Below are 24,942 nucleotides of genomic sequence, written 5' to 3'. Positions count from 1 at the left end.
ATAGTCAGTGCTGTGATTTGCTATACTGCAGCTCTACATGCTCTCACCATTAATGCCCAACACAGCACATCACTGCCACCGTGACACTCAGCCACTCAGGGCAACAACAAGTACACACACACAGACTAGTTGGCCTGACTTGGGTTCTTTTCTGGGTTAAGGTACGATTATACAATCATACCTTGCTATTTCTAATTTCTTTTTTGGCCCTCTTTCTTTTTCTTGATGCACAAGTAGCTCCAAATTTAGGCTCTTTTTTCAATTTTGTTGTTGTTGGGTAATTACATGAAGGTCTATTTGGTCCACTTGTTTAGCAAATTTAGGAACTTGGTTTTGGTTAATTTTGTGCCAGCATTTCAAGTTTGGTTCTTTTTTTTTAAAGGCCCCAAGTAGCTCCAAAATTAGGCTATTTTTTCATTTTGTTTTACTTTTGGGTGATATATAATGGTCTATTTGGTCCACTTGTGTAGCAAATTTAAGAACTTTTTCTGCTTAGTTTTGTGTCAGCATTTCAAGTTTGGTTCTTTCTGGAAGGTCCACTTTGGCTTTTGGGGGTTTTCATGTTTTCCCTTTTCAAAATTTAGGCGTTATTGGGTGAATTTTGACGTTATTGCATGCCTCAATTTGACTTTCTTCCTCATAATTTTTCATATCTGGGGTTTCTGGTGCCAGATTATAATTTTGAATGTGTTTTGGTAGTATTCAATTGAATTACTTGACAATTTCTTCAAGAGGCATAATTACTAGGGTATCTGGGTTAGAAATTGGCAAATTCATTATTTACTTTCCATTTTCTAGGTGTGGTGGATGGACCATGGAGAGCACTATTTAAGGAGTCACTCTCAAGGAAAGAAAACCATGGTTCATCTGCAAGCTCAGTTCAGCAATTGGGTTTTCCTGCATAGAATTCTCTATTATAATTGGTAAAGTGTTTAGAAACAGTAGAGCTTGGCACAAGTTTCTTCTTGGCAACAACGGGTCTTTTGGTTGAGCTTGTTTCTGACAGTCTGTAGCAGTAGCCCCAAGGAAAAAGCACAAAAGAGGTATCCCAACTAAACCCTTAAGAGCAATCCTAACTCATTTCTGTTTCCTGCTATATATTATTATGTGACTTCCATTTGACCTTTGGTTGCTCCTGCATATCCATGGCTTTCTTATGATTTTGGGTTGCAGGTATATTTCTAGGCTTCAATTGTGATGAATTTGGTTGCTTTGACATCAGTATTGAAGTTTTGGTGTATGGGTTTCTCTTAAATCTTTTAATTTTGCCAATTTATGATTCTTCATATGTGGTGTTTTCTCACTATAGTTGAGGTTGCATATAGTTTGCTAGTATTCTATTGTGACGAATTTAGGTTTTCCAATGTCAGTATTGTTAGATTTGGTTTCTCAAATTCTCTTGAATGCTTTGGCCAAGAGCTTTGTGGCTCAACTGGCACCATCCAAGTTTCAAAGCCCCCCACCCCCAATATTATTGAATTATCAAAAATTTCTCTTGATGCTTTGATGTCACCAATTTAGGTTTTTCAATTTCTTAACTTGTGGTAACTGAGAATATAATGAATTTGGTTGTTCTTTGGAGATGAATTGTTATTTTGATATCAATATTGAAGTTTTGGTGTATGGGTTTTTCTTAAATCTTTTGATTTTACCAATTTATGATTCTTCATATGTGGTGTTTAATCACTATAGTTGAGGTTGCATATAGTTTGCTAGTATTCTATTGTGATGAATTTTGGTTTTCTGATGTTGGTATTCAAGTTGTTCAATTTGGCTTCTCAATTTCTCTTGAATGCTTTGGCCAAGAGCTTGGTGGCTCAACTGACACCACCTGATGTTTCCAACAGAGCTATCTAGGGTTCAAATCCCCCCACCTCCATTGTCTATCAAAAATTTATCTTAATGCTTTGATGTCACCAAGGTTTCACAATTTCTTAACTTATGGTAACTGGGAGTACGACTTCAAATAGAATAGAAGGGCAGAAAAGAATATATGTGGCCGACCCCAAATTTTGGGATTAAGGCCTGGTTGCTGTATTTTGTTTATCATTTACCTGTTTGGGTTTTCTCAGCTGACACAAGATAAGATAATTACAATTCTGGGTTAATTGTAGAAGCTAACATGGTGCAACTAATTAAGTGGAAGTCTTTCAATTGGGATGAGTTGGTGCTTGTTTGTGTCTGGGAATCTTTTTGAATGCTTTCATTTTAGTGCTCTTATTGAATTTTGTCATACAAATGAATCCAGCACAAATTGTCAACTAGCACAAAATGCAACCACCCACCAACTATTCTGAAACTCAATACTCATTCCTTAAAACACACAAAACAAGAAGGAAATGGGATTACAGAGGCAGATAAGATTAGTGGGTGGCATATAGCTTGACAAGTTCTAATTTCATATGAATGGTGATTTGATGATTCTTGGACATAATCTCAATTAAATCTAATGAGGTGGGGACTGCAACTTATCTGTTATTAAGGCATTCTGGGATTTGGAATCTCTTGAACCAGAGGCTGAAATGGGTAATGGGAGAAGTAGCTTCTCAAGGCTTCTTTTTTCATGGAGGACACATGGATTTTGTTTGAAATAAACCAGATTACCAATTCTGACTTTTAAAAATCAATGTAAATTATCTGAGCTGCAACTGCAAGGCTTTCTACAGTACATAAATTCATGAACTTTGTGCTAAACTGGCTGCAAATGACAAATAAGTTTGCTAGTATTTTGGGGTTTTCTTTTAGGTTGGAGTTTAGAGTCTTCATCTCTCATGTATGTGTCTCATCTGTTGCAATTTATATCTTTTTATTTTATTCTTGTTATTACATCTTTTAACCTCCTGCTTTCCATTCTGAAACTTTTGTACAATTTTCTCACCTTTAATTTGTTTGTAACAATCTTCTGATTACTCCTTGATTTTTTGCAGGATTTATATTTAATCCGGTGCTTCATTGCTGGGGTGGCCTTGACAATTCTTTGTATTAGGAGGTTTGCTGTTTGTGCAATCTGATTTTTCGATATGGCTAGGAAAGGGAACAATAAGAAATCAGGACCTGTAGCTCGAAAAAATACCAGAGGTAAGAGCAAATCAGATGATGCTTCTGTAGATAATATGACAATAAAGGCTCTGAAGGACGAAGTAATGAGAAAGGCTGCTGGTAGCAAGCCTAAGGTAGAGAAATCTGTGGCCAAACAGGATAGAAAATCAAATGATGTTACTGTAGATGATGATCTGATAATGGGGGCCTTGGAGAATGAAGTAAGGGGGAATGTCGCTGGTGATAAGTCCAAGGGAGAGAAATCTGTGGCCAAACAAAGCAGCAACTTGAAAGAATGTGATGTAGATGATAATCTGAAGATAGGGGCTGTGAAGAATGAAGTAATTGGACAGGTTTCTGGTGGTGAGTTAAAGGGAGAGAAGTCTGCAGCAAGAAAAAGTGAGGCAGGTGGGGTCAAACTTATTGCGGAAAAAATTGACACACATACTATCATGATGGAAGAGAGTAAACAGGACATGGCTACTCCAGTGAAGCGAAAGAGGGGAGCAGATGGGGAGATAGCACAGGCATTTTGGTCGTCCCCGGTGATAAGTTTGTCTAGGCTTCGCCCAAGAAAGGAGGTGCCTGCTTTTCGGATGGTAGATTTGGTTGATGATGACAATGAAAGGGTCGTTGGCAAAAGAGTTAAGGTTTATTGGTCAGGGTCACGAAAATGGTTCATTGGATGCATCAAAGCTTTTGATAAAAAGAACAGGCTGCATAGGATTCGGTATGAAGACGATGAAGACGAGATTGTGGATTTGAAGAAAGAGTTGTTTGAGCTTGAAATTAAGCCTGCTGATGGTTTCAAGTTGAAAACCAAACCCAGTTCTGGAAAGAAAGTCAATGGCCTGGATGGTAACAAGGGCAGTACTGAAACTTGGTGTGGAAATGTTGAAATGGTGGATGCTCAGAAAGTGGAAAAGCAATCAGAGCCAAAGGATAGAATGGCTCCCATAGGTGTTAAGAAGAAAAGGTCCAAGTCACAGAGCAGGAGAAAAGGCAAAGAGGAGGACCTTGATGCAAATAAGGAAATTGTTTCACAACATGATGAAACTAAGAACAATATAGTGCACGGTGATATTGATTTTGACAAATCTGTGGAAATTAATAATCAAGAGGGGGATGAGGAGATTGATTCTCTTGCAAGGGAAGCATGTGAAGAAGAATGTGGAATGTTGGCTGAAGCCCAATGTAAGAAACCGGACTTCAATGCCAAGAAGAAAGAAGATGATCAAGTAGAAAAGCAGACTGAGATAGAAGATATAATGGCCTCCAAAGATGGTATAACTAGTTTGAGTTTAAGCTCAAATCCTCAAGGTGTGAAAAATGATATGGACAAGCTGGCAGCAAATGCAGAAGTCTCTGGTCTTCCTAATAAAGTTGAAGAGAAAGTGACAGGGAAACAAATCAATGTTGAAGGGCCCAGGGATGCTGATACTGTGAAAAGTTGCGATGGGACAGAAATTCTTCTGAAAGCAGCAAGTGAAGGGGCCTGTGAGTCGTCTGATGGTGCACTGCATATGTTTCCAAAAAATCTTGGAGAGGAAGATCCTGAAACTCTGAAGGTTAAACTGGAAGTAGGGAACATTGAAAAAGGTATATGTGAGGAGGGAAACTTGACTGGCCAGAAGACTAAGGATAACAAAGAAGCCGAACCAAACCTGTCAGAAGGGAGAAAGCCATAGTTCAAACATAGTGGGTATCATTTTTTATTTCCTGATGAATCTTTTATTGGAAGTGGAACTGAACATACATGCTTTCATATCTCTTGCTTAATAACCATGTTGCTTTCTGGTTTACATTTAGTGCAAAGGATGGGCTTTATGACCTCATTACATGTTTGTTTCATGCAGATATCTTCTCTATTATTTGGTAACCTTTTTATGCTCTATGTGCCTGAGCATGCACTATGTCTGTGTGGTTTGAAAATGTCATCTTTGCATTATTTTCCTATAAAGAGGCTTCACTCACTGTTCATTGTGCATTCTCAATTGGTTGCTTTTAGTTTGTAGGAGATTGGTCTGAACTTATAGACATGGAATAGTTGCTTTGTGAATACATTGTCAACCTGCTTGTAGAACAGGAATTCATATTCAGATTTCTGTATTAGATTAAGTTTATGCCCGTAAAATGAACATTAGTAGCTGTCTGTGTGGTTTGTTAGATTGTTTATATATGGTGATGAACGGTTTAGAATCTCCCTCTCCTTGGGTCGATGCATGAGTATTTTAGGTTATTTGGTGATATTTTTGTTTCCACAATTGCAAAAGCTAGTTTAGCAATCAGAACTGAGGTTAAGAGATTGGTTTGGTCCTTTTTTGTATAAGCTATAAACAATATAAAACAAATAATTCTTATAAAGGGGCCCTGACATATGAGGGACATGCCAGATATATGGTAATGTTTTTATTAGAAACATTTGGCAAAGGTAACTGCACTTAAATATGATTTGTGTGAAAATAATAAGGTATATGTTTAAGGTATATGCCAGATATATGATACTAGGGAAATGTCCAAGGATATGTGGGGGATACAGAAGGGGTAAAAATGTTAATAGAAAATGTTTGGGAGTTGATGGTTAATTTCTAAAAAGCACACAACTATATAAAAGGGGCTAGCACTCTCTTTCTTCCTCCTCTTTACTTCTCTTCTTGTTTTTCTCCCTTTTGAGGTATTACCTTGATTGTATCAAAGAGAGAGTCAGATAGAGGGAGGGAGGGAGAGAGAAGGGCCTATGGCTCATTCTCATTTTCCTCTCTTTCCATATCTTCTTGCTCCTCTTTGTTCCTCCCTTGCTGTTTTGGCTAAAATCAAAGAAGACATAAAGAGATCCACAGTGGCAGAGACACTGGGAGAGAGAGATGACTTGAACAAGAAGAAACCCAACATCAGGTTTGGTACCATTGAGTTTGTACTTGCTTCAAGCTTTGTTTGGCTGATAAGGATTTTATTTTATTCTTTTTCCCAAGTCAATTTCATTGATTAGAAAACCAGATTTTCAACTTTCTTTAATTTAATGCCCATTTTTCCTTTCTCATCTGAGGTTCCTTATAATTTATCCATGAAAGGAAAAAAGTTAATTTTGGTCCCACAACCCAAACTCATATGAGAGGGGCGTTGTATGTAACTGTTACACAAGATAATAAATCCTGAGCATTTTTTTCTTCATCTTTAATCCTTTTCTTTAAATAAATTGGAGATGATTTTGGCAGAACACTAATGAGATAAAACCGAAGAAGCAGTTGGGTCTGGGTTGGCAAAAATGCTTTGGAAGGAGTGAGAAAGTTGAGGTGTTTTTGGTTTGAAGTCAATAAATGGACCTTACATCAGTTTTATTTATTTCTTTTCTTCAAGGTGATTTTGGTAATTGATACTAGATTGACAATAATTACTTTTGCATGCTGAAGAAAACATCCATTGGTTTTTTCCCCTCTCTCTCTCTCTCTCTCTCTCTTTACACGCATATATCTTAATTTTTTAGGAATTACCACATCCAAATAGTTGTATCAATGCTAAGTAGGCTTGAACTTCCATTTTAAAGTTTGTTTTGATGTATTGTCTGATTAGGTGAAATGTTATGTGATCAGTGGAAATGCATCAGTTTTGTACACCAAAAGTATCCTCCAGCCTTGACTTTGTAATTGATGTTTGTTATGCTGTAATAGTATAAATTTGTACTGGCCACATAATATTTATTTCTTACATTTTTGTTTTTTAGTCTATTAGTGCTTTTCAACAAACTCATATGTTTCCTTTAATTGTTACTTAGTATATATATATATATATGTTATCGCTTCCCATGGATGAATATTTTACATATGACTCAGTTCCTCTCTGTCAATGAGTTATTAAGGTTTAGTTTGGCAAAGATGAGAAATGTCAACAGGTTGATTTCTGGCAGTTCTATTGGTCCCTTACTTTCTATGATACCTACTTCAAATCCTCTTTGTTGTTTGTTTATTCAAAATGCCAATGTGACTTTGGTTACTTAATGAAATTCTGAGAGCTCAATTTGTTCTGCTCTTTGGCACTCACCTAGTGCTTTGGCATATTTCCCCTCAAAATCTTGTCTACTGATCACTGCTTACAGTTCTAGACAACTGGCTGAAAAGGCGAGTTTTGTATTTTATTTACCAAAGAGTCCAACAGAAGTTTCTTTCTGTCTCTTAAACAAAATATGTCCTGATTACTCCTGAATATAAAACTGCGATAGTTACATGCACCATTATTTGGCTGTCCCCATCTTTATTGCACTGTAATTTCAGCACAATGCTCTATTTTTAATTTTTTGGTCCTGATGAAACATGATTATGATACCTTTGCCTTCTTCTGATTATTACAGGTAATTATCTGGTGTTTTGAGGTTGAAGCCAGCTTTTGACTGCAAGAATGCTTTGTATCCGAGCTTGATTGGTGACTTCAATCTTCATGGAAATTGATGGCAAACATGGGAAAATGCTTTTCTTTTTTATTTCTTTTTTTCTTAGTTTTTTCTTTCTTCTTTTGCCCCTTCTCTTTCTAATCAGAGAAGTAGAAACTATGTGAACCTTTTATTCAGAGCATGTCCTCTGAGTTATCTATAAGAACTTTAGCGCTTTTATTATTTACATGGTCATGCTTTATATTGTGGTGTGTTCTTAAGCTTGAATTTTCAACTTGATGGGTTATTGGCAAAAATCTACGGAGTCGAGTTGAACTAAAAGGATCTCTGGCCAGATAGCTCAAAACCTTGCAACTAGCTTCGCATATCCTTTTGGACTTGAAAGTCGAAAAAGCTTAGTGTGTAATGGAACCATTGCTTTTCTTGCTGCCTCTTGTTTGACATGTTTTGATGTTTATTGTTCTATTTTTATTGTTACCATTTAAGCCACAGTACATGTTAATCTATTCTGTATCAGCCTCATCAGCCTGAATTGCCCGGTTAGAATTTATCTAGATGCCATCTATTTTGGTGGGACAGTCTCTTTTCAGTGATTCTGAAATTTTGGAATGAAGGGCTCATGCACCCTTATATGGGGGATCAGTGGGATTTTAGCTTATTTTTTTAAAGTCCGAGGTGCACAAGGTGTGACACAGCTGAACCTTCATAAATATTAGTTGGGTACTGCTTGAATTTGGGGGCAAAAAAATTGACTGCTGCTTGGAAGTTAGAAGCTATCTTTTTCTCTTTGTTTTGATTTTTAGGCACGAAGAAGTTGTCAAATTGAATCTTTTTTATACTTCCCCTCATTCAGGCTAGGGAAAGCATGGGCATATGAATCAATAGCCGAAGGTTCTGAGAAAGTATTTTTGTCTTGAAGTTAAATCAATGTTCCAAAAATACTGTTTTTAAGATTGAGAAAAAGATAGACATCAATTTCCCTATAGGACTACCAAGCAAGTTGTTTTCACGACTTTAGGTCAACAAGGTTTATGATTGGGTTTAAGACCATCAAGTTTTGTTTTGCTGCTAATTTAATTTTAAAAGACTAATTCAAAATAGGAAGTTATTTAGGCTAGAAATTCCACTATCTGTTTGGATGAACGTACAAATATTTAAAGTATTATTATTTTTTAGGTAATACTCGTTTTTATTTGGTTAATCTTCTAAGCAAGTAAGAAAGAAAATATGCTCATCCAAACACACATGCACACAATCTATCACAAATTTTTGAATCTTGATATTGGAGCTAGGAGTGTGCATGAGTCGATTTGGGAGGTTTTTTCAACTCAAACCATGGGTTTAAAAAAAATTCAACCCAATCCAATCCATCATAGGTGTCCAACCTAATTCAATCCATCATAGTGTCTAACCCAACCCACGTAGATTGAATTGGATTGGGTTGGACAATTTATTATTATTATTATTATTATTATTAAAGTGAGTATTAGAATAACACCACCACAAATAAGAACAAATTAATAATCAAATAGTCACGATTCATGAACATAACACCAAACTATACGAAGAGAATTTAGGGTTTGAAATTTATTTAGAAAAAGATGGGCAAAAAAGTAAATAACAAAATTGTATAACATATTTTAAAATATATGTGGGCTAGGTCGGATTAGGGAGATTTGTGAATCTTATGATTCAAACCCAACCCAACCCATTATAAGAAAAAAATTTCACAACCCAACTCAATCCATCAACCCAAAATTTTGGTCCAACTTGACAGGTTGAGTTGGATTGAGTTAGTTTTAGCAGTTTGACTGCATACCCCTACTTAGAGCTATATTTAAGATAATAAATTTACATGGTTAACAAACAAAAAGTAGAGTTGGTTATTTTCTGAAGTGATATAAAAAGACCATAGGATTAAATTTTATAGAATAAATAAACCTTTAATTGATGAGTGTAACAAATCATGTAATTTTAAAAATACTAAAAAAATTAAATCGTAAAATGTAAAAATTTATATTCTATAATTTCAAAATTAATATATCAAATTTAAAATAAAACAAATTAAACATTGTATTGAACAATTGTGGCTCTATTTAAATGGATTTAATTTGATATTTTTTGTTTAATTTTTTTTTTCCCTTTGAAGCCATAAGTTTAATGTATTTTGAAAACCTTTTATTGGTTAGTGTGATATAATAAACATTTCCCTTGGAAAAAAGTTAATAATAATAATAATAATAATAATAATAATAATAATAATAAGTGGGTGGTGTACTCTCCTACTCCTTGTCCCTACAATTAAGGCCTGTTTGATATAGTAGTTTAACAATATAGTTTTAATTTTTAAATAATATTATACGTATTTTCACATATATATATTCTCAAAAAATACAAACAATATTACTAAAACAACGTTATCAAACGGTCCTTAAAGTACTCTAATATATATTATCGGGTTTTTGACTAAACAAACAAACAGGCCTTCTAGCAAGTTGCAAGTATGGCAAACACGAACTGAATTTGAATCTCTCCACTTTAGTTTAGATCAGAATCTATATAAGGTCTTTGAAAAATCTACCTGACCAGACCAGACCAGACCAGACCATGGTAAAATTAAAATACTAAAATCTAATCTAAAAATATTGGACCAAAGCAAAAATTGGTTTTGGCAACGTGGTCGTTTCTGTCCAGGTTCAATGTAGTAAGGAATCCAAATTTGTTTTTTGCATGTCTGTCGCTCTATTATATGACATATGTTAAATATTGATAGCTCCACGCGCTTTTACCCCCCTCCGTATCGGCGTCTGGTTATATGGGTTTGTGCCCAAAATTTTATTAATCAAAATTTGTTAAATTGTCAGCAAATATAAATTCTTATTTATTTGTTGTGCAATTAATTAAACCTCATGAGATCATGCTAAACAACTTTACATAGAGTCCAAATAGTATTTAATTAATTAGGTATGAGATAGAAGATTTGAACGCCTTTACATATTGAATAACTCAAAAAATAACATTTGTTCATTTAAAAAGTTTTAAAAATTACTTATGTTCATTTAATTTCAAAAAGGATATCCATCAATCATCAACAAAAATTGGTTTTAATATTAACCATTGATAATAAATCCATAAGTAATTTAAAAAGTAATAATAATAATAAATTCATAAAATTCTAAGAAAAGAAATCTATTATTATTAATAAATATTTAAAATAACATTTTTATATAAGATATAAATTTTATTCCAACCTAATATAAATACATAAATACATAGTAGTCAATATCAAATATATTTGACACATTGATAATCATAACTAACATAACATACGTCACTAACATGACATGTGTCACTTATGCAATTGTAAAATATATATGGTGGAAGAGAAATGGTACATGTAGCAAATACCTGTTGCATTCCATCACTAATTAAAAATGGACTTTTTTACTTGATAAGACTAAAAGTGGACTGTAGCTGTACAATATGTGACTAGAGAAAAATATGATCTAAATTCTCAAATTCAAATATATTTTCAAAGAAAGCCGCTTTTTGGAGCAACCACATTGAATACGGCGCGTGGAGGCTATCCTCATAGATACATCATATATCATATTAAAGAATGCATGCATGCGCATGACAGGCACGTGACCGGCGCACGTTAGCCTGTACCACTACCAGGTACATAAAACATATTTATATATAAAAAGGAATTTCAAAAGGACACCACTTCGCTTTTCCTCATACCAGCCATTCAATTTCAATTCAACAACAGCCTCTCTCTCTCTCTCTATTTACTCAACCCTTTCTCTCATTCATTCACTCTCTCATACACACACACACACTCACAGTGCTTCTTTTCTTTTTCTGAGCGAGAGGCCCCATGACGACGTCGTTTGGAGCTGCGAACACGGTTCTGCTAAAGGACCCGAAGCTTCAGATTCCGAGCTTCGTTCATGGCGGCCTTCTCAGGCCGTCTTCCAATTCGCTTGCTCTGACGACAGCAACAAGAAGACGACACACCCACCTGCTCTCCTCTTCCAGCTCTTCTTCTCATGTTATCAGAGCTGTCTCCACGGTTCGATTTTTCTTTCTTTTTATTTTGTTTCTGAAATTTGAATTCTCTCTATGTTTTCGATTCTGTTCCTGTTTTAGTGATTTGTTTGGATGCCGAGAAAGTGTGGGGAAATAAAAAGGAGATGGATGATCCAATTTGAAGCGATTTTCTTTTCAAGCTTGTATTTTTTTTTTGTTTTTTGTCTTAATTTTTTTATTTGGTTTTTTTATTTTTTATTTTTTATTTTTGGGAGTTGGTGCTGATTGGATGCGAAGAATGTGCGGGGAAAGGAAAGAGAAGGGTGATGATAAATGAAAGTTAAATGCTTTAAGGAATGAGATTATTTTAAGTGATTTTCGTATAGTGGTTTCTTCTCATTGTTGTTGTGTGTTTCTGTTTGTGTATACATGTTTGGTTGGTGAGAAAAATGTAAGTGTAATTTTTGGCTGTGGAATGATGAAACTCCTCTGTCCTTTCTGAAATGTTTCACCATTTGGATATGGATAATTTTGTCAAAATCTCTGATTTGAAAGTGGAAAGGAAAAATTTTGAATTTTTCAAGTTCACAATAAAAGTTCTTAACATCTTCAAATTCAAGGAAAGAAATGGAAATTGTTTGAGAAAGGAAGTCATTTTTGTAGTTGGCTGTATATTTTTCTCTCATTTGTTCTAAGAATCAAGGTGAAAAATTCGTGGGCAAGGCTGCCTGCTAATGACCTCTCCCTAAGTGGGAGTTTTTTGCATTGGATACGACCTTTACTTGTTCTAAGAACCAAATCAAGGTTTTTTATTTAATCAAATTCCTTAAAAAAAAAAAAAGTTATTTTTTCTAAGAATCCAAAGTAGTTTATGTTTATTCAGATTGGTAGTAATCATGTGTGGATGGTTGAGAGAATTGGTACTGCAATGCTAGACTTCATTAGTTCATGTACTGTCTTTTGCGTGAAGCTGAAAAAAGGGTAATAATCTTTGTGCACTTTTTTGGCTTTGTATGCATGCTGATGTGCGAATCTTTCTTTGTGATAGGCAAATCATTTTATGGTTGGTTACTCTACATAAAACTATTTTTTTAACAGGATATGTATTTTTCTAATTATTTCATTTCCTGTCTTTTTCCTATTCTTCTGTTGTTGCTAGAAAAGAAGCATGGTTTAAACAAGCAATAAAAAAAGTTCCCTCAAATTAGCATATGTGATTATTTCATAATTGAGTTCAATTTATTACTTATTTGTTATTAGCAAGCATAGGCTCAAATGTAACTCCTTTTGGTGGATGCTGTATGCTAGATTGATATGTTTCCATTTTTAGGAAATAAAAGTACTTGTTTTTGAAAACTTGTGTAATCTTTTTCCTACAGCCAGCAAGGCCCGGCACTGCTACTGAAACTAAGCGTAGTAAGGTTGAAATTATCAAAGAACAAAGTAATTACATTAGGTACCCTCTTAATGAGGAATTGCTGACAGATGCTCCAAACATAAATGAGGCTGCCACACAAGTGATCAAGTTCCATGGGAGCTATCAACAGTACAACAGAGATGATCGTGGTGCAAGGAATTACTCATTTATGCTTCGTACTAAGAACCCTTGTGGAAAAGTGTCAAATAGACTCTACTTGACAATGGATGATCTTGCCGACCAATTTGGAATAGGAACACTTCGTTTGACCACCAGACAAACATTCCAGCTCCATGGAGTTCTGAAGAAGGACCTCAAGACGGTTATGAGTACCCTTATTAAAAACATGGGCTCAACTCTTGGTGCATGTGGTGATCTCAACAGGAATGTTCTTGCTCCTGCTGCTCCATTTACAAGAAAAGATTACCAATTTGCACAGCAAACTGCAGAGAATATTGCTGCACTCCTTACTCCTCAGTCTGGTTTCTACTATGATGTGTGGGTGGATGGGGAGCAAGTGATGACCGCAGAACCTCCTGAAGTAGTGAAGGCTCGCAATGATAATTCTCATGGAACGAATTTCCCTGAATCAGCTGAGCCTATATATGGAACTCAGTTCTTGCCAAGGAAATTCAAAATTGCAGTCACTGTACCTACAGACAACTCAGTTGATATTCTTACAAATGATATTGGTGTTGTTGTTGTTACTGATGATGAAGGGGAACCTCAGGGATTCAACATATATGTAAGATGGGCATATGTTAAATGTATCCATGTTTAATTCTATGGCTCATAATTGATAGTTCATTAACATTTCTGTTTCAGGTTGGTGGCGGTATGGGAAGAACACATAGGTTGGAGACCACTTTTCCACGTCTCGGAGAACCTTTGGGTTTTGTGCCAAAAGAGGATATATTGTATGCAGTGAAAGCTATTGTTGTTACACAACGAGAACATGGGAGAAGAGATGATCGGAAGTATAGTAGAATGAAATATTTGATAGACTCCTGGGGTATTGAAAAGTTTAGAAGTGTTGTTGAGCAATACTATGGAAAAAAATTTGAGTCTTTTCGTGAATTGCCAGAGTGGGAATTTAAAAGTTACTTGGGATGGCATGAGCAGGTATGTTCTGATTGATCTGGACATCTTATCTTATGTCTTTAGATTAGCTTTTTGTTGAAAGCTTATGATTGCTTATTTTTTGAAAGTTAACAAAAGTACAATTGTACTAAAGAAAATGAGAATATGAGCAAATAAGCTAAAAGCCTGAAAGTAAAAAAGGCTAATCCAAACTCACGTTAATTAGTTCTGTCTTCAGGTTTTGATTATGTATTGCTTTCTCAAATCATACCTTTATGCTAATTGTGCCTAATATATGCCCTTTATCCAACCATAAATCTTTTTCACAGGGTGATGGCAGTTTATTTTGTGGGCTCCATGTTGATAATGGCCGTATTAAGGGGAAGATGAAGACGACATTAAGAGAGATAATAGAGAAGTATGATTTGAGTGTGCGGCTTACACCAAACCAGAACATCATCTTGTGTGATATTCGCAACTCATGGAAGCGTCCCATCACTACTGCCCTTGCTCAAGCTGGTCTTCTGGTAAGATATTCAATATTTTCAGTAGATATCAATGGTGTTGTGGCGATGTACTTTCTATTCTGTGAAAATTTCCATCAGTATTGAGTCGAACATTTCACCAAAGTAGGTTATGTGAATGTATTTCACATAGGGTCAAACAGAAATGTATATGAGAATTTCATCTCGAATGGCTCAATTTGACTAGACTTGATTCAAATCCTTGACATTATGTGCTCGATTAATTTGTTCAAAGTTTGCAGTAGTCATAGAATGTTGTTAACTGCTTGAATATATAATTGTTTTTATTGCATGGGAAATCATGTAGGTCCCACTAGATTTCAAGGGTTATTAGCTTCCTTTCTGCTTCTTCACCCACCTCCTCCTTTTCTTAGATTGAAGGATTTCCATTAAACTTTCTGCATTCAAATGTTCATCAAAGTTGCAACATGTTATGGTTAATCAGGCCTTTCCTTTTTGGCTCTTCATTATAGAATTTGTTTGTTTGAGCTTATTTGTATTTTTTAATATATTTTTTTGGATCATACCCTGTTTTGTATGTGAGCATTTATTCACTAGTTTTAGTTGTCTACAGCACCCAAGGTATGTAGACCCTCTCAACTTAACTGCAATGGCATGTCCAGCCTTCCCACTTTGCCCACTTGCAATAACTGAGGCTGAACGAGGAATACCTGACATACTTAAGCGGGTTCGAGCAACATTTGAGAAGGTATACGCTAATTCAGAGTACTAAATACAGCTGGAAGGTCAATACTACGTCTATATAGGGATCAGGAGTCAGGACACATATTAATGGGTAAAGCCTTTGTGATTTCAGGTTGGTCTCAAGTATAGTGAATCTGTGGTTATAAGGATAACTGGCTGCCCAAACGGTTGTGCTAGACCATACATGGCTGAACTTGGACTGGTTGGTGATGGTCCGAACAGCTATCAGGTATCACAATCATGTGCTCAACCCCCTTTTCTCTTTAAATTATGTCTTTTTGTTAAGTTATTCAATTCCATTTCTAACGTGTTAAAATACAGATCTGGCTTGGTGGAAACCCCAGTCAAACTTCATTAGCAAGAGCCTTCATGAATAAGGTTAAGCTTCAAGACCTTGAAAAAGTTTTGGAACCTTTGTTTTATAATTGGAAACGTAGAAGGCAATCTAAAGAATCATTTGGCGACTTCACAACCCGCATGGTGAGTAGCAAAGCAACTAGGATTCTGTACTTATTATCTATTGGGCTACTTGTGGGAAAATTAGTTGGTCGTCTAAAATTTGTGTGGTAAATTGAAAGTTTTGTTAGGTTAATGGCCAAGTGATTGATGTGGAATGCAATTGTTCTTTGTCAGGGATTTGAGAAACTTCAAGAGCTGGTTGACAAATGGGAAGGTCCAGTGTTGGCACCATCAAGGTACAACCTGAAGCTTTTTGCTGATAAGGAGACGTATGAAGCTGTGGACCAACTTGCAAAACTGCAGAACAAGAATGCTCATCAGTTAGCCATGGAAGTCATCCGAAATTTTGTTGCTTCCCAGCAAAATGGAAAGGGGGAATGAGTTGGCATGGAAGTCATCTGCAATTTTTTTCCTGCATTGTGGGATGGCTAAGGTGAATGTTGGAACGATCTTCTCTCCAGTCTGTTACTCTTCGGTAAACAGCAGGAGTGGATGATGCTGGTATATTGACCGTATTGTATGAAATTTGTGTGTGTTTCAGTTTTTCTGCCGCACAATTTGTGTAATTTCCCTAAATTTTGGATCCTATTTTCCATTTGGTTAGGAGAGTTTTTATTTATGGTTGCTTAATAAAATTCAGTTCCATGCATTAATCAGAAATATCTATTCTAAGACTTGTGTATAATTTGTTGTTTGATGTGTTTTCCAATGAGATATCCAGTTATTCAATTTGGAGTTCTAAGTGTTATTATGTTGAAAGGGTAAAGATGCCTGGAAATCCTCAATTTTGGTTGACAGGCAACTTCACAAATCCCACCAAAAGTTTTTGTATGACCTTGAACTGGCTTTAATTGATCCAAACAAGTGAGATAATTCACCTCAATATATATATATATTTTAACCTTTTGTTTTCATAAGCACCCTTGGCTATTATAATTGGGCATCGGTGCACTTCAATCCGAGGCATGGTGAATTTTGATTGATTCCAATTCTCTGAAGATTGAATTCCTAGCACAAGGGAAAACCCAATAGAGAATTCCAAATTCTGGCACTAAAACCAGTCAAAATCATGCCCAGACAGATGGCAAGGTCCTCCTTTTGTGTCATCCTAACTCTTCTACTTATAATTCCAATTTTCAGTGACATTTCTGAATTTTTGATCCTACCCTATTTTTAGTTAGCACTCAAAACATTGATAACAGCTTGGGTTACATATGCTTGGAGTAGGCAAATCAAAAGGGAGGAAAAAAAAATGATTGATAAACTACCTTAAACTCGTATTACCTTTTCTAAAACTATGATAAACTAATAGTCGTAAGAAATGGCAAATTTAACTGTTTAACCATTATTCTAATAACAAGGATACACATGAGCATAGAGTTACATCTTTTACATTTCTCTCAAACCAAACCATAAACAATAGCCAAGAAAACCAAACACCCTGATCACTTGATATTGTGACAGATACGTGCAGTAGGCATTGTGGCACAAATAGGTGCATACTTCTTCCTGGCTTCTGGGGAACCTTTCTTTGGCTCATCAGCAAGAGCAACCTTTGCAACAGAGAATGCTGCAGCAGCAGCAGCAGCAAAGACCAAGTCCCTCCTCCCACTACTGCTTCTCTCTTCCTTGCTGTTGTTGAATTCCAAGTTGGTTTTTTCTCCTTCTGAGGCCTTGGCCACAACTAGGCCACGGCGAGCTGAGGAAGAAGAGTGTTGTTTGGTCACGGTTGAGGTTGCACCACCTAGGAATGAGGTAGTCATGGTCATGGAAGCCATCTTTGCAGTCTGATACTCTAATCACTCTCTTTGTTGTTGTCAAAGTAATCTTACATATGGAGTAGTGTAGGAATATTATTTGCTAGATAAAAGTGCAAATAGCATATGGTGATCGCATGTTTACAAGGCCTTCATAGTTCATATCCATTTCCTTATCCTAAGAGATGTTTGGACAAATGGGTTTTGGCCACGTGTTCTTTCTATCTTACTGAAAACCTTTTGGTTGAACAAATTGGTTTTATATGTACTTTCATTTGCTAGAATTAGTGGCATCGAAAAAAGAAAAAGAAAAAAGAATTAGTGGCAAATATTAGGGATCTCACTGCATTTTCAAAATGTTTACCCCCCACAAAAAAAAAAAATAATAATAATAATAATTCAAGGCCCTATTTACAAAATGAAATCATTATACCAAAACTAAAGAATACATTATCATTATACCAACGTATTGGTAAATTAGCAAAGAGGAAAGGGTAGTATCTGAAGATTAGTGCAATGGATGTAAGATAATACTGATGGGATCAATAATTCCTGTTCCGCTAAAATCAATCAATCAATCATCAATATATATATAAAAGGAGGGACTTTATTTGAGAGAACCTGAGGTTTTGCTAAGTGGCGCTCTCCTTGAGGATTCTCTTGCAATAAATGATATGGACTTTCTGTTTTTTTTGGTTCATCGTTTCAAGACTATTCATCTATCTCTCACCAAGATAAGTACTCTTTGTTTACTAAATAAACACCAATTAAAAGATAATGACTCTTTATTTTCTTAGGTACATTGTTTCAAGACTATTTTTTTCCTCTCTAGGTTTTTACCTCTTGCACTTCTACTCCTTTATATACCCCTGCCCATAGTCTTTTACATCATCATAACTCAAATGCACATATGAGATTCTCCAAACTAGGAAGAATGTAAACGACTTGTGGTTTTGATGTGGAGGTCATAGGTCATTGTGGGTTTCGTGAGGGTTGTGATTGGATGTGGGCCTTTGGTTGTTTGAGATTTTTGGAGTTGGAGCTTTTGTGTTGGGTTTACAATGATGTGTGACTAGATTTTTGCCAATAGGTTGAAGCCATGAAGAATCTTTTATGGGCTTTGAGACTTTTGATTTGATAGATATATGCCATTGTATATTATTCTGTCAATCTTCAACCTCTATTTCACCCTTTTTTTTTTTTTTTTTAAAACTTATTCTCTATGTTAGTCTTTTTGTATTTTTTATTTATTTTTACTTTGATACTAATGTATTGTATTGTACACGCATAAATGAAATAATTTTTTTCCCTTATTAGTGTGAACTATTAGAATTGTATTTAAAATTATGAATGAGGTTTATAATTTAATAGATTTGAGAAAATTTGATAATAGTTAACATGAAGTTATTTTATATGAATTAAAAAAATCGTACGAAATCTTTTAGATTTTTTTTTTGGCAATTTTCCTTCTACTATATATATATTGCTGAATTTCCTTATACTATATTTGAATGCTTGGGAGCTTGCTTCACAAATATATTAAATACTAAAAATATTTTGAATATGAACATTGACGATAATTGCACGGATACTCTAACAAAGCTAATTAAAGAAAATGGCATATCATCAGGTTGGAAAGTAAGTATTTTCATTATACCTTATTCTATATACGAGTCCAAATCTTCTGTCCTACTCTTCCTGCTCCACTATATACTCTACAAATAAAAATATACCACATGTCTATCTAATTTATTAAACGCTAAATTTATGCATTCTATTATTTCAATTTCCTAAAATAAATAAATAAATAATCCATCATATTTAGGAAATTGAAATAAGAAGGCATAAATTTAGTATTTAATAAATTAGATAGACATGTGGCATGTTTTTATTTGTAGAGTATATAGTGGAGTAAGAAGAGTGGGATAGAAGATTTGGACTCTCTATATACTGTAACTGCGATTTAGTACCAGTTTTTCTACATATTATTTTTAATATTAAATTTATAATATACGATATGGTCTCCTAGAAATGCCTAAGAACTATACAATTTCAATCTAATATATAAATATTAGTAAACAAAAGTCAATCAATAGTTTGGAACTACTTCTAGAATAAGAAAAATTATAAATATGAATTAAGAAAAGGGAGCTAAAGCATTTGACAATAGTTTGGAAAAACATAAATACTATATACAACAAGAAACATAAAAATTATTTCCAAATGAATTTGCAAAGTGTTCGCGCATCACGCGAGACATTATCTAGTTAACTTAAAAACACAAACACAACACCCAAAATTCCAGTAATCAGTATTGCAAACTGTGGGGGAGGATTTGTTCCAAGCCCGCAAGCAGTTTGTCTGCTCTGGAGTCGAAGGACCCGTATGGCTTTGCTCTTTGCAAGCGATGTGAGCAGTTTTTGAAACTTGCTCTCACATCGAAGAAAGATGCACCCCACTTATGCCTTATAAGGCTTAGCTGAAGGCAAGAGTGTACCACTACTACATAGTGGTACACTCTTGCCTTTAGCTAAGCCTTATAAGGCATGAGTGGGGCGCATCTTTCTTCGATGTAGGAGCAAGTCTCAAACAAACTGTTTGCGGGCTTGGAACAAATCCTCACTCACACAAACAAATCATATAGTTTTTTTTTTTTTTTTAATTTTTTTTAAATACCAAACAATTCAAATGCTTGGCTTCATTTATTTATTTATAGCTTGGAATATATGAAATAATAGGAATTGTATAATTGTGGATTTAAAAAAAAATGTTATCATGCGAGATTGTGAAGGAGAGCCTATTGTAGCTATGGTGAAGAAGAAACGTGAGTAATGAATGCCAAACGCATAGAAACTATATCAACTAGCAGTAAGGTTGTCCAAAAAAGAAGGATTTTGTTAATGGGTGTCCTTAGAGTATTTGCTAACAGACAACTTTAAAAAAGTTTTAATACCACCACTTTCATGAGGGGGAAAAAAAAATTGTCAAAAGAGCTAGTTTCATTTTTTTTTCTTTTTTATAATTTTTTTTTTCAAAAAATAGTTCATAAACCAATACTCTTAGGCATTTGTTAACTTTTCGCTAAAAAGAAATCAAATTAACTAGAAAGCAACAACACCAATATAAAGAGAAATAAGTCTCATTGGCTACTAAAGTACAACATAAAACAACAATTTAAAAATAAAAAACATAGAAGGGATCCTAATAGCATAACATCTTTCATTGAGCACTGTTCTTAACCTTAGTTTTAGTTGCTAATCTAACTCTTACAGAAGTAATACCTCTCATAAACTCCACTTCACCTCTCATTTCAGCATTGAGAACGCTTTTATTTTTTTTATCCCTTCAGATATGATAAATTGTAGCCTTACAAGCCAACTTACTTCTTGATACTTATAAATGACTACTTGTCACCATTTGCTTGATTGAAAGTCTTTTCAATGCTGGAATTTAGATCTTTAACCACTGCATGCATAACTTGTGAGAGACTTGACATTTATACTCTTTGCCTTCTTTGTTGACGGCGGTAATTTGGAGGTTTTGTAGGGACAAAATTGTCAGTAAGATATAGAATTCCCACTGTTACAGAGAAACTAACTGCATATCCAATTCCCACTCCTTCCCATGAGAACCAAGTTTCCTTATTTTTAACACCAGGTGGTTTTGTTGGTGATAAGGCTTCTGAACATGACACCCGAATTTGCATTCCACACAATCCACTGTTATTGGCATAAAATTTTGGATCATCCATTGTCTGCATTTGATTACCCATTGGAATCTTACCTGTAAGTTTGTTGTTACTCACATCCAAAGTAGTCAATTGTTGCAAGTTTGCTAGTGATTGTGGAATTGAGCCCGATAGATTGTTGTGTGACAAGTCCAAACTTTCTAAATTCTTTAAATCGCCAAAACTTACTGGTAACTTCCCATAAAGATTGTTGTGTGAGACATTGAGAAGCTTTAAAGCCTTCAGACTACCTAATGAAGCTGGAATTTCACCAGAAAGTTGGTTCATAGACAAGTCTAACAAAGAGCAGATGTAAAGGTTGTTCCATGAGATACCTTGTTTCGACCGCTTCCAAATCACAATCACATCAATAATCCTGTTTCCCAAGACAAAACTAACGTTCAAATTATCTTCGATATATGAAGTTACGTCAGATGTTTCAATCATACCAGCAAGATTTCCAAACTTTGGAGGGATATCTCCAATTAGATGGTTACTTGAGAGATCAAGAATTTGGAGGCGAAAGAGGTTGGAAAAACAGTTTGGGATTGAACCATAGAGAGAGTTGTTTCGTAAATTTAGGATATAAAGGTTGGAGATTTGGCAGACACGGTCTAGAAATTCACTTGTAATTTTGTTGTCATGGATGTTTAGGTGTTCGAGAGTGGTCATATCAGTCAAGTTGCTAGAAAAATTGTTGTTTGACAAGTCCAATAACACTAGACTATAAATGTTGGTGATGGATTCAGGAAGATTCCCTGAAAAATTGTTGCCATCCAACATAAGAACCAAGAGTGAAGAGGCATTACCAATGTTGCTTGGTAGTTCTCCATAAAAGTTGTTACGAGATAGGGAAAGAAAAACTAAATTGTGAGAGTTGAAAAGAAAAGGTGAGAGAGAACCTGCGAGACTGTTACCTGACAGAGATATAAATCCAACATCCATTTTAGCAAGCCATTGTGGGAACATTCCTTCTAGTTGGTTCTCACTCAAGTCCAGAAAGTTAAGAGTCTTTTGTGTAGAAATCCAATTTGGAATTTCTCCTTCAAGACTACAAGACTTTAAAGACAACTCAGATAGTATAAACTTTGGCTCTATCGTTGCATTGTTATTCCAAGTGAGATGATTGCCTCCAAGCAGAAGACTCTTCAAGCCCTTGATATAGGACAACCCGGATGGAATTTCTCCAACAAGCATGTTATTGTCCAATTGAAGTCTTTCCAACTTCTTTAATTTCAATATGGATGATGGGATTCTACCTGTCAACTTGTTGTTGCTCAAGACCAAACTAGTTATGTTAGATAGATTGCCAATATCAATAGGAATTTCCATGGACAATGAATTGTAACTCAAGTCCAATTCTTCCAATCTCTTCAAGTTCAAAATTGAAGATGGAATTTTACCAAAGAAATTGTTGTGTTGAAGAGACAATGTCTGCAACTCTGTTTCGTTCCCTATCTCGTTCGGGATATTTCCACTGAATGAATTATGACTCAAATCAAGATGTACTAATTTGGTCAAATTGCCAAAGCCATCACGTGGCAATTCTCCCTGGAATGAATTGTAACTCAGATCAAGATATTGAAGATACCTCAAGTGAAAAAGTTGAGAGGGAATGGATCCATTGGAGTAAATAGACCCCAAATCAAGATGAACTAATTTGGTCAAATTGCCAAAGCCATCACGTGGCAATTCTCCTTCTATAAAATTGCGGGACAAGTCAAGGTATTGAAGATACCTCAAGTGAAAAAGTTGAGAGGGAAGTTGAGAGGGAAAGGATCCATTGGAGTAAATAGACCCCAAATCAAGATGAACTAATTTGGTCAAATTGCCAAAGCCATCACGTGGCAATTCTCCCTGGAATGAATTGGAACTCAAATCAAGATATTGAAGATACCTCAAGTGAAAAAGTTGAGAGAGAATGGAGCCATTGAAGTGATTAAGCCCCAAATCAAGATGAACTAATTTGGTCAAATTGCCAAAGCCATCACGTGGCAATTCTCCTCGTATTTCATTGCCAGACAAGTCAAGGTGCATCAAGCTTCTAATGTGAAAGAGCGGTGTCCAGATGGTGGAAGGCAACCACACTGGCTCCTGTGAATTCGACGTGATGATATGGTCCAAATATAGAGCTAGCACAGTCTTGGAACCAAAGTGAGAACTACAACTGACCCCATCCCAGTGGCAACAATCGGAGCTGGAATTCCATGAATCTAACCGATTCAATGTGCTTTTTGTTGAAGAAGTAGCATTGATGAAGGAGGCTTTAAAGTGGAGAAGGGCTTGTTTTTGATGTTCAGGACAAGAGAGAGAAGTGGAGACGAAGGTGAGAAGTACAGGTAGTAGTAGTAGGCTGAGTTTGGCCATTGTTTAGTGTTTTTCTTTCTTTGTTGGACTTGGAAGTTGGGGGAGAAGTGCTCCTGCTTAGCTGTGGGTGTGGAATATAAATACTAGTGATCGTGGCCTAAGTCAAGTCACCGGTTTAGCTGGAAGGCACGATGGTTAGGCTTGTGATTCAACAATCTGTCCAGGAATGAAGCCCCAAAGGTCCACAAGCAAGTACCGCGTGACACCCCCCCGTGACAAAAGTGAAAGTAGATAAGGCTCCCTTTGATCCTCCTATTCGTTGAAGCCAATCTAAGTGGGTACCACCAGATAGAATCTCTTCGTTTACAGGGACCCATATATCCCCATTCTGAGAGGGTTTGTTATCTGCTATGTCACAGTCAAATCACCAGAGAGAATCAAAACATCACCAACGGGTAACAAGCCGAGGACGTGGACTGTGTGTATTTACACGCTTGTCCCCCAACAAACAGCTCAGGTGATAATAATAATAATCTCTCAAGGAAGTTTCTTGATTCCTCACTAGGCTTTTTAAAAAAAAATTGTGATATTGGTTTACGCGTTATAGCGTATTTAAGGGAGATATTCAAAATTTAAATAGTTTGTTCTCTAACATCGAATTATCAAAGGATTAAAATTATGAAATTTTTTTAGTGTTCGTTTGGCATGATTAATTTTGTTAAATTATTTTATTATTCAACTTATTTTTGTTATTATTTGTTAGTATTATTCATGAGTTTCACTATACTATTTTAGCTAATTTTTACCTCTACTTATAGTACTTTTAGTAAAAAGTTTTTAATTTTTGTAAAATAAGCAGATTTCAAATAGACATTTAATTTGAAGTTTTATTCATTTTTGTTATTCGATCTAGACCGTAATAAAGTAGAGAAAAAACACAAAATTGTTGATAAAATTTTTACACTTGATTTAAATAACTACTTTGGAGTTTTGATTTGGTAGAATGAATTTTCTTATTTTCTCTTTCCAATTAAAAAATATAATTTTAGTAGGTTGGGTGTCTGTTTAGTAAAAATTATTTTTGCCAACATATTTTACTATTCAACTTATTTTTGCTATTATTCATTGGCCCCATTGCACTTTTTGGTACTATTTATTAGTCTTACTGTACTTCTAAATAAACCCTAAGTTTGACCATTGTTATTTTTTTTTATTTTTTTTTTGGGACTTGGAATTGGATGCTTTTAAAAAGAAAAATGAAGTTGGGGGAGGAGCGGTCTTGCTTAGCTGTAACTGTGGAATAAAAATAGTAGTAATCGTGGCCTAAGTCAAGTCAATTGACCGGTTTAGCTAGAAGTAGGGGTTACAATTTTTATCCATATCCATAAACCCGTCCATTACCCACCTTATTTGGATAAGTCTTAACCCAACCCATTTGAATATTTAGGTTAAATGGATAAAGACCTATTTGGTTATTTAATTATATGGGTCTAAATGGATAAATCCACTAA

General features: G+C 35.2%; 4 protein-coding genes across 8 annotated transcripts; 2 read left to right on the top strand and 2 right to left on the bottom strand.

Annotated features, from left to right (window-relative positions):
- Positions 1-7,657, top strand: LOC115975277. Of its 5 annotated transcripts, none has more exons than XM_031096028.1 (4): positions 1-161; positions 799-1,043; positions 2,928-4,741; positions 7,385-7,657. In XM_031096028.1, the coding sequence occupies exon 3, from the start codon at positions 3,021-3,023 to the stop codon at positions 4,725-4,727; it is 1,707 nt and encodes a 568-aa protein (XP_030951888.1). In that variant the 5' UTR covers positions 1-161; positions 799-1,043; positions 2,928-3,020; the 3' UTR covers positions 4,728-4,741; positions 7,385-7,657. The 5 variants fall into 5 exon arrangements, with proteins under 5 accessions (XP_030951888.1, XP_030951866.1, XP_030951882.1 ...); XM_031096006.1 differs by having other exon boundaries at positions 2-161; positions 2,928-4,737; XM_031096013.1 differs by lacking the exon at positions 1-161 and adding an exon at positions 247-695 and having other exon boundaries at positions 2,928-4,737.
- A 3,490-nt stretch (positions 7,658-11,147) lies between these two features.
- On the top strand, positions 11,148-16,312 carry LOC115975268 (sulfite reductase [ferredoxin], chloroplastic-like). The gene is made up of 8 exons (XM_031095985.1): positions 11,148-11,498; positions 12,835-13,617; positions 13,698-13,994; positions 14,282-14,479; positions 15,051-15,185; positions 15,294-15,410; positions 15,503-15,661; positions 15,815-16,312. The coding sequence occupies exons 1-8, from the start codon at positions 11,304-11,306 to the stop codon at positions 16,019-16,021; spliced, it is 2,091 nt and encodes a 696-aa protein (XP_030951845.1). The 5' UTR covers positions 11,148-11,303; the 3' UTR covers positions 16,022-16,312.
- Positions 16,313-16,957: 645 nt separating this feature from the next.
- LOC115962294 (photosystem II 5 kDa protein, chloroplastic-like) lies at positions 16,958-17,508 on the bottom strand. The gene has a single exon (XM_031081478.1). It carries the CDS (start codon positions 17,416-17,418, stop codon positions 17,086-17,088), a length of 333 nt encoding a protein of 110 aa, XP_030937338.1. The 5' UTR covers positions 17,419-17,508; the 3' UTR covers positions 16,958-17,085.
- Positions 17,509-20,520: 3,012 nt separating this feature from the next.
- On the bottom strand, positions 20,521-23,581 carry LOC115975259 (receptor-like protein 46). Its single transcript, XM_031095974.1, has 2 exons — positions 22,863-23,581; positions 20,521-22,715 (listed from the first exon to the last, which is right to left on the bottom strand). Exons 1-2 carry the CDS (start codon positions 23,489-23,491, stop codon positions 20,894-20,896), a joined length of 2,451 nt encoding a protein of 816 aa, XP_030951834.1. The 5' UTR covers positions 23,492-23,581; the 3' UTR covers positions 20,521-20,893.
- Positions 23,582-24,942: the final 1,361 nt, after the last annotated feature.

This window comes from Quercus lobata, chromosome 1 (genome assembly GCF_001633185.2).
Source record: "Quercus lobata isolate SW786 chromosome 1, ValleyOak3.0 Primary Assembly, whole genome shotgun sequence".
NCBI classification, from domain to species: Eukaryota; Viridiplantae; Streptophyta; class Magnoliopsida; order Fagales; family Fagaceae; genus Quercus; species Quercus lobata.
Note: the sequence above shows the minus strand (reverse complement) of the source record. Positions and strands in the feature narration are given on the sequence as shown.

Bases quoted from the DNA above. Each gene is read 5' to 3' on its own strand.
- LOC115975277 (XM_031096028.1), top strand. From the start codon at position 3,021: ATGGCTAGGAAAGGGAACAATAAGAAATCAGGACCTGTAGCTCGAAAA.
- LOC115962294 (XM_031081478.1), bottom strand. From the start codon at position 17,418: ATGGCTTCCATGACCATGACTACCTCATTCCTAGGTGGTGCAACCTCA.
- LOC115975259 (XM_031095974.1), bottom strand. From the start codon at position 23,491: ATGGCCAAACTCAGCCTACTACTACTACCTGTACTTCTCACCTTCGTC. The intron at 22,716-22,862 runs GTATCTTCAATA...TTTTCACTTGAG, and splicing joins TCTCAACTTTTTCACTTGAG to GTATCTTCAATATCTTGATC.
- LOC115975268 (XM_031095985.1), top strand. From the start codon at position 11,304: ATGACGACGTCGTTTGGAGCTGCGAACACGGTTCTGCTAAAGGACCCG. The intron at 11,499-12,834 runs GTTCGATTTTTC...TTTTTCCTACAG, and splicing joins TTATCAGAGCTGTCTCCACG to CCAGCAAGGCCCGGCACTGC. The intron at 15,662-15,814 runs GTGAGTAGCAAA...GTTCTTTGTCAG, and splicing joins GCGACTTCACAACCCGCATG to GGATTTGAGAAACTTCAAGA.